The sequence below is a fragment of the Muscardinus avellanarius genome (assembly GCF_963383645.1).
Source record: "Muscardinus avellanarius genome assembly, chromosome: 12".
NCBI classification, from domain to species: domain Eukaryota; kingdom Metazoa; phylum Chordata; class Mammalia; order Rodentia; family Gliridae; genus Muscardinus; species Muscardinus avellanarius.
Window position 1 is genome coordinate 56,115,110 of NC_137798.1, and position 12,420 is coordinate 56,127,529.

The 12,420-nt window shown below is 39.8% G+C and overlaps 1 protein-coding gene across 5 annotated transcripts in view; it reads right to left on the reverse strand.

The window, feature by feature from the left end:
• The window catches only part of NIN (ninein), a gene marked incomplete at both ends in the record, with an annotated part of 106,246 nt that overhangs the window by 1,308 nt on the left and 92,518 nt on the right, over positions 1–12,420 (reverse strand). The window contains 3 exons of one of the 5 annotated variants that reach the window (XM_080708090.1): positions 2,941–3,054; positions 6,236–6,433; positions 11,363–11,437. In XM_080708090.1, the coding sequence (XP_080564216.1) occupies positions 2,941–3,054; positions 6,236–6,433; positions 11,363–11,437 (387 nt within the window). Of the gene's footprint in view, positions 1–2,871; positions 3,055–4,582; positions 4,646–6,235; positions 6,434–11,335; positions 11,438–12,420 lie in introns of those variants that run through there. The other 4 variants (XM_080708089.1, XM_080708093.1, XM_080708092.1 and 1 more) reach the window with 4 other exon arrangements.

The following is a 12,420-nucleotide window of genomic DNA, read 5'->3' on the forward strand; positions in this document are numbered from 1 at the left end:
AAGTTGCTGAGGTTTGCCTTGAACCTGTGATCCATCTTCCTGCCTCAGTCTACTTAGTACTGGGATTACAATGTGCCGCCATCCCTGGCTTATCTTTCCCACATTATACATTTAACTCCTCGTTTTACACCCAATTTCAATCCAGGCATCTAAAAGAATAGAGGTTTAAGGAAATAGAGAGCAATTACCTAGTGGATAATTTATTAGCATTTCAAAGGTTCACGATAAATTAGACTGCTGGTGGGTGTAACATATCAACGTCTCAAAACCTATTCTTCATTAAAATGTTCTAAACAACTTGTTCTTTCTTTCCTTCATTAAGAAACACTTCAAATAGTTCTTCATCACGTACAAAATAAAATTCAAACTCTTGGTTTATCAAGCAAGGCCCTTCCTTCTCCTCTCTAGTCTCCTTCCCCAGGAGAGGATAAATCAGGACTGCTCATGCATTTATAGATGTCCCCCCCCTCCCATGCTGTCTGAACGCCACGATGTTCCCACAGCCTAGAAGGCCCTTCCCATACTTCTTTAGCTGTTCACATCTCATGCAACCCTCAAGATTTGGTTTAAGAGGCCTTTAAGAAGCTTTCTTTAAACCTCTGGGTTGGATCAAGTATCTCTTTCTCTTGGATTTCCTACTGAAAAAAGAATCTACTTATTTGTATTATTTTGTAGTACTAAGCATTGAACCCAGGGGAATTCTATTTCTGAGAGATACCCCCAGGCCTTTTTTTCCTTTTTTTTTTTTTTTAAATTTTGAAACAGGGTCTTGTAAGTTACCATGCATTGGCCTCAAACCATAGATCCTCCTGTCTCACTCCCAAATATGGGAATTATAGACTTATACGATCACATCCAGCTTATTTACTTCTGAACTTGCTATTTGGTAAAATGGTTGCCACCTTTGTAGGTAAATGTAGAATTTATATTTCCTATGGGCAGAAATTTTGGCTCACTGGTGTGTCTCCAGTGCTCAAAACAAGATCTGGCACACAGAAAGTATGTGTTGAATGAATCAATACTTAAAGGACCAAATGAACAAATGCTTATTAACAGGACTTTTTCTCTTTCCTCTCTATATAAGACAACTGGAAGCTGAGACAAAAGGATCACAAGTTCAAGGCTAGCCTGCGATAACTTGGTGAGACTCTGTTGGGGCTGGGGGTATAGCTCAGAGGTAAAATGCTTCTGAGTTCAATTCTTAGTTTCTTTTTCAATTCCTAGTTTTACACCCCCCCCCCACACTCTTATACATATATATATGAACAGGAAGGTTCCTATCTACATCTTTATGTAGATCCTCTCTTGGGATTAACATTCTTGAAAACCAGGTTGGGTGACTTCCCCAACTTGTTTTGTCTCAATCTTGGATCCAGGGACACTGTAACACTTTCCTAGGAGGTGTTCCTTCTAGCATGGCTCTTCAGTAGATGTATAACTAACTTCTAAACACTAAGACCACATTTGCCACCAGTGGGTAGCAGGTATCAGGATTCTTAGTAGTCTGGAATTTTAGGTCCATACCCTATTGAAAGCATACCCTTTGGGATCTCATTATAGCAATAAGGTACTTTTTGAGTTTATTATAAGCTATCGGGAATAGGAAAGCTAAAGTCCATTTATTATCTCTGAATTCTTTTTTATTTTTATTTTTATTTTTTGTGGTACTGGGATAGAACCCAGGGGCATTCTACCTCCGAGCTACACCCCCAGCCCTAGTTTTTAGTCTTATTTATTTATTTTATTTATTTATTTATTGGTGGTACTGGGGATGGAACCCAGGGGCCTTCTACCTCTGGGCTACACTCCCAGACCTATTTTATATTTTTATTTGGAAACAGGGTTTCTTAAGCCAGCGCGGCTGGCTTCGAACCTGCGCGATCCTCCTGTCTCCGCCTCCCAAGCACGGGGATTACAAATTGCGCCACCATGCTCGGCTAGTCTTATTTTTGAAACAGAGTCTTACTGAGTTGTGAAGGGTCTCGCTAAGTAGCTGAGGCTGTCCACAAACCACGGTCCTCTGGTCTCAGCCTCCCGAATGCTGAGATTACAGATGTGTGCCACCACACCTGGCCTTATCTCTGAATTCTTTTACCAATATAATTTTCCTGTTTAAAATTGTACATTTCTAGAGCTAGGCATAGTGGCGCATGCTTGTAATCCCTGCGCTTGGGAGGCTGAGACAGGAGGATTACACAGGTTTGAAGCCAGCCTCGGTTACTTAGTGAGGCTCTCAGCAACTTAGTGAGACCCTGTTTCCAAATAAAGTATAAAATAGGTTTGGGAGTGTAGCCCAGAGGTAGAAAAGCCCCTGGGTTCCATTCTCAGTACCACAATAAATAAACAAATAAATAAATAAATAAATAAATAAATAGTACATTTCTTTTCTTGGGCAGGAAAAAAAAATCTAGTAATTACTCAATAAGAGCCACTGAATTTCATAAGAAATGACTTAGATCCATGTGTGTCACTGTTAGCAAATACATAATTTTTTTTTGGGGGGGGTGGTACTGGGGATTGAGTCAAGGGGGCATCCTATTGCTGAGCTATAATCCCAGCCCTATTTTTATTCTTTGTTTTTGGAACAGAGTCTCACTAAGTTCCAGAGGGCCTAAGTAGCTGAGGCTGGCCTTGAACCTGCGATCCTCCTCCAGCTTCCCAAGCAATGGAATTACAAGCATGAGCCACACACCCAACTGGCAAATATATAGTTTTTAAAATTTGGACAAACATATATCTTAAAAAGAACTTTGGGAAAAATGTAGAATACAAAATTCTTATTTTGGGGGTGGTAATAGGGATAGTGAATCCTAAATTCTTCTAGACATTTCTAATAGAACTTGCCTTTATTAGACAACACAAATTAACAAGTTAATGGCAATAGAGGAATGTAAAACTGGAACGTGAGGTAGGTGGACAGAGGTGACTAGGGAGGCTCACTTGTTCTTTGAGCTGATTCACTTTCTCTTGAAGAAGCCTTTTCACCAGTTTTAGTTTCTGTTCAACTTCTAACATTCGTTCCTCCATGATGGTCACCAGCTGTTCCTGGCTTCCCTGAAGGGAAGAAAGAATTTGTATTATCATTTGAAAATCATGACACACAGTTAACAATAGTAGTTCTCTCCACAAGAGGCCTAGGGGGAGGACAGCCAATGCTTTTCCTATGTAATAGGAAGGATGGCTCTCTGATGAAGTGGGACTTCTGAGCGCTGTGTGGATTGCACATTTCAGACAAGAAACCCTCTCAGAGAAGGAATCAAAGACAAAACAAAGACTCTTACCTGTGGTACCACCGATCTCTGACATAAAGCAATTCTTAAAACCCATAATTGAATACCTGTGTGCACCTCTTCTAGTAAAATTGGGCATCCAAAGTAAATTACAAGATGGTGGTCAACATTCCATCCTGATTGGGGTCTCTGCAATACCGCGGGCCTCTCAACAACAAAGCAAACACTGAGTGTATGCAGGGGTGCCTAATGTCAGCCTGCGACACGCAAATCTGTTTTTCCTTTGACATCATCTATGACTTTTGTGAGGGTTATTTAGGGCTTTTTCTTCATCATAATCAGCCTCTTCCTGCAGGTATCCTAGCCATCTGTTTCCCAGTTTAACTTGTCAATGTGAACCGAAGGACTGTTATCAGTAGAGAAGGTTGGAAATTAAGAATCTTCTCCCCACAGACAACTTACTTCCAGATAAAACCACAGGGCAGGAATAGGGCCCTGGATTTCTTCGTCTTCTCACACAACAGAGACGGTTAAGGAGTACTTGGGTTGAGGGAGCAGTGTGACCTAGAGCAGATCAGAATGTGACCAACTGTCCCTCCCTTCCACCCTGCTGTCCACCAAAATGCCCACATAAGGAATTTCTGATTTCAGAAGGTGCTTCAAGTCTTGAAGCATAGCTGAGGTGCTGATGACTGATGGCACTTAGATATTCTTAAAAAGGCATGCTTTAAAAATGCTTGATTTCTATTTGTCTAGCAAAACAAAGCAAAGCAAAAATACCATAATAACACGTAATGACAAGAATGTGTTGTATAGCAAAAGAGTAGAGGAACAAGTAAAAACAAAGGCAGTCATAAATTTAAATTTTATTTTATTGTTTCATCAAAATGAAGCTTCCTTTTTTCCTGTCAAAAAGTATTATACATCTTATACAAAACAGTATAAATAACCCTGATTTTTCTTCAAATTCCATATATAAAAGTAGTACCTTTTTGTTCAAACTAATTACAACATATGGAATGAGAAAATATAATAGGATACATCCTTCCCAGAATCTTAGATCCGCACTCTTCAAATGGTATAAATAAAATGATTTGTAACAAGCTGAAGTTTGTGAATTTGATTCACAACATTTGTCATTTCTACATAAATAAATAAGAGGCATAATACTGCAAAGGCTTAACAGTAGAAATGATAGAATAATTTAAAAGAGCACTTGATTCCAACATGTCTCAGCTTATATTCCTGTTACTGTGGTGTAAATGTGTGTGTGTGTGCGCGCACGTGCGTGCACACGCATGTGATCTGAGAGTCTGCCATGGTAACAACTGCCATCAATAGCAGCCCAGTTTTCACAGGTGCCCAATCCTTCTGTAGGAATCTGCATGCACTGCTCGCTGCTCCGGTAGCAAGGCCTAGAGAAAGAAGGCAAGTGGTACACTTCACCCTGATGTTGAGGTTATACTTTTATAGGGAATCTAAATTCACACATTTGTAATGCAAACACTTTTTTAAAGCACACACGTCAACACTACGTATGCAAGCAAAGCAATAGAGGCAGAAAGGTTACATCACCACACACAGACAACATGCAGATTCTAATCAAACTCCAACTGGAAATGGGAGAGCCTGCGGTGGCAATCTGGTCAGAAAAGAGAGGGAGGGAGGGAGGACTGGAGGGCTTTTTTTTTTATTGGCACAAAAATCTTAATAGTTTTTGGTCGAATCCTGACTTAAGTGGAGTAAAAGGAATCTTTTTATGTTTAGACATTTGGTGGGTTAGGAAGAACATACTTTGAAAGTAGAGTGTGTGGGACACCAGTGAGTAGAATCCCAGCCAGATCATTTGGTTTGGAAGGTCCATTAGAAATTGAGGTCAAGGTTTTATAGTGTAATTATATAATGAAAACTGAAACACCTACTATCACAACTTTAACTTAAAGGTTTAATTTTAATGCTAGAAAGCTGGGAAGCACATGAGAAAAGTATAGAAGGAAGAAAAAAAATCTTCAAAGTTTTGTTAGGAAAAATAGGTGGCAGTACCATGCATCCTAACAAGGCACACATATATACTAGTAGCAGAGGAAAACAGAATCGCCCCTGTGGAGAATCACAGTGAAAATGTGACTTGCCACGCAGCCCTGAGGGGATTAAGAAAGATCTGGGAAACTTCTTAGTGAATGTTAATATAGGGGCAAACTATATGGAAGTAGAAATACATCTAAACCAGAAAGAATTTAGAATTCCACAAAGAAGTGCTTTTTTAAAAAATGTCTAATTATAAACTAAATGGATGAGGACAAAGAGTTAAAAAAAAAACTCCTGAAAAGGGGTGGTTATAAATGAATACTAAAGAGAAATAACTATTTGAAAATCTAGGTAATATAAGATTGTATCTGGTAGTAAGCTAGGCTAATGCTAATTTAATGGAATGGGAATATCGTTATTTTCTTAAAAGTAGTTGTTAATATTAGAGTGCTCAAAAATTAACTTTGATGAACTACATCAATTAAGACTACACCACTGACTATACATCCTACCTTATTCGTTGTGAAATATCCCCTCTACTTATTTCCATGGGGGTTGGCACGCCCTAACTCTCTGGCACAGGAAAGCTCAGGCTATTCTGTTAGTAGTGAATATCCCAGAGTTATATTTACATTTTGTAATGTTCTTCACCTGAAATGAGAATTCTGGGCAGTGGTACACTATGCTCAAGCGACCTCCATAGTTTGTTACCTACTACAAGTGTGCAAAGGAGACCTGGACACTTAATTATTCAGCTGAGAGTTTGAAAGTAGTGCTTAAAAAAAAAAAAAAGCAAAATCCAATAAACAAAAACCCAGCACTGAAGTTCTGTGGACCTGTGACACAGGGAAGGTGTAACTCTGGTAGGAGATTTAGGTTCTTTATCCTTACCATTGAACTGTTTACTTTTTGGTAAACATAAAATCACTTAGGTGATCTGAGTTTGCTACTGGAGGAGAAACGCAGCTGGTTCATACCTGTGGCGCATTGGTTTCGGAGGTCCTGTTGTCAAGTTCCTCCTGTAGGTGCTCACTTTTCCTTTCTGCCTGCAGTAGCTGGTGTTGAAGCTGCAGGAACTGGTCCCGGGGCACCAGTGGACAGGCTTGCTGCTGGAGCAGCTGTGGGTCCCAGTGTGGGGGTGGGCTAAGCATCACAGTGGACCTCGGGTGCTGCATCTGAAGGGCGAGGGCAAAGGCTGGTCAGGAGCAGCGCCTTCCATCCCAGCCGCCGCTGAAGGGGCCAGGCCCAAGTCATGAGGCCTAAGACTTCCCCACTGGCCTCACACTTGCCACAACTCAGAAATAGGACAGCACATGAGCCCGAGTGAGATGGAAATGAGAAGAGCCTTTTTTTATGGAGATAATATGATAAATAAGAAGACTTTCTTGAAGTTTTAGACTTGGAAAAAGTAACATGTCCTCGCTATTCCCCCCACCCCAAGTACTGGGGATTGAACCTAGGGGCATTCTATCCCTAGGCCTATTTTTTATTCTTTATTTTGAAACTGGGCCTAAGTTAATGGAGGCCTCACTAAGTAGTTGAGGCTGGCCCCAAACTTGTGATCCTCCAGTCTCAGCCTCCAAAGTACTGGGATTACAAGGGTGTGTCACCATGCCTGCCTCATCTCACTCTTGAGTGATTATAAGAACATAAGATACAATACACAGTATGTCTGAATTCTATCTCATTTTTTAAATGATAGAACATTTAATTATCCATCTCCCCCCCCCCTTTAAAAACTAAATAACCAGGATTAGAGAAACCAAGGGAGGAAGTGTATGTTTTAGGCTTTTGTCATTTTACTTGACATTCAAAGAATCTTAAAGGCAGATGTTCAATGATTACGTATTTGCCAACCCTGAGTTAAAATTGTTTTAGCCCATTTTTATAACCAGTGTGTAGATATTCTTAAGCAGCATAATGAGACAGGCAATCCAGGGACATAAGGCCATGACCTAGACTATTTAGAAATGGAGTATATGGGATAGAAGCATTTGATCAAGACATTGAGGAGATGGTATACCAACATGTAGAATGCGATACATCTGGTCAGTGGGGCGTGCCACCTCCCAGGGGTCCACACACTCAGCATACACGGGGCTCCGTGGAAGGCATGCAGCAAACAGGAGCAAGTACCACACTCACCCAGGCTCAGGGAGGGAAAAAGGACTTCTAAGATGGAACCACAATTGAACATTACCATGAATCTCAGAGCCACTATCCATTTCCTTCGATCTAAATGTCCAAGGTGGGTCTCTAACCATTCTGAAATACTTCTAGTTGTAGATTCAGAAAACCCACCACTTCATTTTCATGAGTAAAGAGTATGGAGAACTATGATCCCATGATTTCACACCAGTGGGATCGTTTTGTTTATAAGTGATACTTTATATATTGGGAAGTCCTAATGGAAACAGAGACACAGGCCACAGTGAAGGCAAGATAAAAATGAATACTGGCTCTTACCTCAAGTACTGATTGACTTTAGAGTCAACAGAAATGATTACATGGACAAGAGTTTAATGAGCTGTCCCCATGCTAGGAAAGGTCATTGAAAGAGAATGTTCTACCTTCACACACTATCTCAGGCAGAGAACTGCACCCTTCTCTGCTACTTCCAACCACTGAGTTCTAGGTACAGGTTAGCCACAGACAAAAAAAAAAAAAAAAAAAAAAAAAAAAAAAAAGAAAATCACAGGCATTAGAAAAAGAGGAAGAAAAGTATGAGTTATAAAAAGAGAAAGAACAGTACCATTTGGGCATACTATATACATGAATAAGAGCATACGAAGGGCCATCATTTACATTTTTCTGCATGTAGACGTTAAAATGTTTCATGGCTCTAATTCTCAACTGCACCCTTACCTGCTGTAATTTAGTTGGTTTGTGACCTTGCCGTCTTGTACTTGTCCCAATATAAGTATTTGGAAAATTCCAGATCCAGTATGGAATGAATCTGCTGTTAAATCCCTTGCCATTTAGCGATGGAGAATATAACCTCTAAAACACCTGTGTTTAACTTTCTAAACTGCTGGCTATCACAGATACAGAGCGGACTTGAGAACTGCCAAGATAGTCTGTAATTTTTTTTTTTTTTGGGTCTATTTTTATTTTTTGTGGAGCTGAGGATTGAACCCAGAGGTATTCTAAATCTTAGCTGTACCCTCAGCGCTTTTTAGATTTTCTTCTTTTTTTAAATTTTGGATCAGGGTCTCAAGTTACCACACTAGTCTCAAACCTATGATCCTCCTGTCTCAGCCTCCCTGGGATTACAGGATGTGCCACTGTGTCCCGCCGTGATCCTTTCTCTGAATGTTCAAAATGGATTGTTTACTAACTATCGCCCCATATAGTTGAAGAGCCCTAAAGTGGGAGTTAGCCTCTAGCCCCAATTCTTTCATTTCCTAATCTAATAATCTGCAGTCTTTAATTACACTGTAGTAGGATTTATATTGCATTAGATCAGTGATTTTTAAGGCAGCATATAGAAATAAAGAGAAACTCCTCCCCCCAAGCAGAAGTGCTCTAGAATCACCTAGAAAGCTTTTCTCAAATTCCCTGATCCCAGGTTCATAAGCAAGGATGTGGCTCTGCCTTATTACCACCTCTTACCCTCACCAGGTGAGAGTCCCTGCCAAAGAGGAAGGAGGTACACTACAGAGAGATGGTGATGGTGTGAAAGCCATACAACAAAAATCCCCTAAAATGGCCTAATATATAGATATTCTACTGCAAACAATACAGTTTATAAGGCTTGCAGAGGGAATGGTTAATGCTTAGTGGTTAGAGTTTCTATCTGGAGTGATAAAAAGGCTTTGACCGTGTTTGTGGAGCACTGCGAAGATAATCAACAACATCACATTTTAAACTTAAAAATGGTTAATATGGAGCATTTTATGTACATGTTTACCACAATTTGAAAATTAATAATGTAATATATCCCAAACCATTGAATTATATACTTTAAATATTTGAACCATATTCATGAATTGTATCTCAACAAAGCTGTTAAAAATCTGATCTGTATAAATTTAGAGTTAACAGTTCTGTCTTATTTCCTAATTTAAGTTTCATTAGAATAGTGTATGAAATATTCTTTTTGGCATTTTAAGTGGGAAATTTATACTTTTTCCTTATTCAGTTCCAGTGCCAAGACCACTCACCTTTCCTTATTTATTAGTATATAATTTCTACTAGAACAGAGAAAAATGATGAGGAGGAATTGCTTATAATGGCTAATAAAGTCAAGTGGGACTGGGAGAGGAGGCGGCTTCCCAGGCTGGGGAGCAGGTGAAGAGCCAGCCTGTGAGCCACGCACTGGGAGAGGATCCAGTGGTTTAATGAGTGTATTAAGTATACCCTGTTCCTTTTCAATTTGTTACTGGACACATGGGGCTTAGCTTCAGACATCTTATTTATTACAGCATATAATTACTTTGTCAGGAAAGCATATCTACATCTAAGCATAGCCTGTGTCTCAAGGTTTTGAGTGCATTTATTATATGCTGTCGAAAAACATGGTTTGGATTTCACTATTTATAGTTTCACTAATCTTCCCATTAGTGGAAAAATCAGAGAACATAAAATTGCCAGAATCCTCAGTGGCCATTTACATGTCAGTATGACATGTTTGCACATATTTCACATTTTACAACTAAACATTAATTTCTTTTTTTGTGGCATTGGGGATGGAACCCAGGGGCATTCTACCCCCAAGTGACATCTCCAGCCCTATATTTTATTCTTTATTTTGAAACAGGGTCTCACTGAGTTGCAAAGGGCCTCACTGAGTAGTATCTGAGGCTGTCCTCGAACTGCGATCCTGAGATTACAAGCGTGCGCCACCACACATGGTTTAAGCATTAATTTTTAGAGTTACCTTGCTATATATCTAGCTTTATTAAAAATTATTTAAATATCTCTCTTCCTTCTTATAATTCTGGCTCAAAATATTTGTACACGCAGTATTTTTTTTTTTTTTTTTAGTGGGTGGTGCTGGGGATTGAGCCCATGGGCAGTCTACCTTAGAGTTACGCCCCCAGCATGATTTTTTATACTTTATTTTGAAACAGGGTCTCACTAGATTGTGGAGTGCCTAAGTAGCTGAGGCTGTCCCCGAACTGTAATCCTCCTGTCTCAGCCTCCCAAATGTTGGGATTACAAGTGTGAACCACCATGCTCGGCTACATACTATTTTTTAAGAGTATAGAAAGACATCTGTTTCTGTACCCTATATAAATTTTATAGTTCATTCAATGTTGAGTTAATTCCTACTTTCATCTACCCAAAGCAAAATATCTCAGTGAAAGTTTTCCTTACTAAGAAGGGTTTGTACATAAGTTGCTAAGTTGCTCTGTCTCCTAAAATGGTACTTGATATGTATCAAAAAACAAATTGGTAGACTGGAACCCAATGTCCAAACTGATCATTTTTCCAAGTCATTTTTTATATTTCTCTGGTTTGTCTCTCACACGAAAGTGCTGAGTTACAAATGCAGAACTGAACAATGACGTGTGTGTGTGTGTGTGTGTGTGTGTGTGTGTGTGTGTGTTTTGCAGTACTTGAGATTGAACGTAGGGGCTTTCACAGGCTAGGCAAGCACATTCCTAACAGTGAACTGTATCCCCAGCCTACAATGACAGCCCTTGCAAACGAACTTCTAAATACAAATGCTCTCAGATTCCATGGATAGATTTCCTAGCTGAAGAGGCTGTTCGTGAGAGATCGTATATATAAAACCCTACAGTAGAGGAGTGTTTTACCCCTCCATTACATACACACCAATGATGGACGCCTGGGCTCGCATCAGCAGAGTCTCTGCCACCTGAATTTCTTAAGCTCGTCACATTTTAGGTCAATATACACCCTTCACTGCGAAGCAGTATGGAGGTCGTGCGATTGCGTAATTAGGCAAAAATGTCTGTTGAGCTTGGTAAGACATACCAAAGAATGCAGCTGGGCAACACACTCAGATTTTCACAAAAGAAATTCAATGCCAGCTCCCGTTTCTCCCAACAAATGGCTCATTCATGTCTTAAAATATTCTCCATAGTGAAGCCATTTGCTTCAAAACTTACCTCCATTAGCTGCTCATCCAGTTTCACTTGCTTCTTTTTCAGGCCTTCGTTTTCCAAATGAATTGTTTCTAATTCTCGTTCGAGGGAATTCATCTGACTAACCTGTTGAAAACAACAACAAAACTCTCTTTAAAAAGGACTGCCTGGACGCAGAAGGGAACACTCCAAATACCATGTGCATGCATGTTTATATCACTTTGAGCCTCGCTATGATGTATAAATACAAGGCACCAATTAAAAAAGTCTTTTAAAGTAACACTTGAATTGCTTTGATTTATATTGATAGATTTGTATTACTCAGAAATCTCAGTTCCTAGGAGAAAGCTAAGATAATTCAGCAGCAAAAAACAAACAAACAATGCAATTTAGTGCAGTGCTGACATTTAAGTAACCTAGGTCTAATCACCACTTCTCACATAGAACACACTCTTTAAGGCAACTGGCTTTTAAAATTTCAGTGCCAGGAGAGGGTGGCAGTATTTCTTGCAACGTATTCTAGGGTTTATTGTGGTTAGGCCCACTATGGCCTGGGACCAAAAACACGATCAACAGAGGCCTCACATTTGCTCTGCAAGCTGACTCCAAGGGGTTTAACATTTCTCACCTGTCACCACACACACACATCCGATATTGGTCTCTACCTGCATTCTTAGATAGCTGGCACTGGCCTCAACTCCAAAGACGGCCTTTAGGACCATTAAATGGCCTATGCAAATAAGTGGGGTGGTTATTAGGACAGATTGTATATTTCATATATTCTGGGATCATCCCTTTAAGATCTATCTCAAAAAGCAAACATGGCATTTGGTCTGCACACAAGGTTGCTATTGCTTCATACCAATGGGCACTCTTCCTGCCCTCCCCTTTGACTGATTCACTGACAGTTAAAAGGTCATCCATGTGTATTTGGGATGCAAAACTGAAGCCATTAAAAGGAAATCACAATATAAGGAACACAAACACATGTATGACAGCAACCTTCACAGATCCATGACATTTGGGTTTTCAGCTTTCTGCAACCTTTGTTTCTACTGAAATGTTGAAATTACTTGTCTGAAGTTAAGGATCCTTCTTATCACAAATGC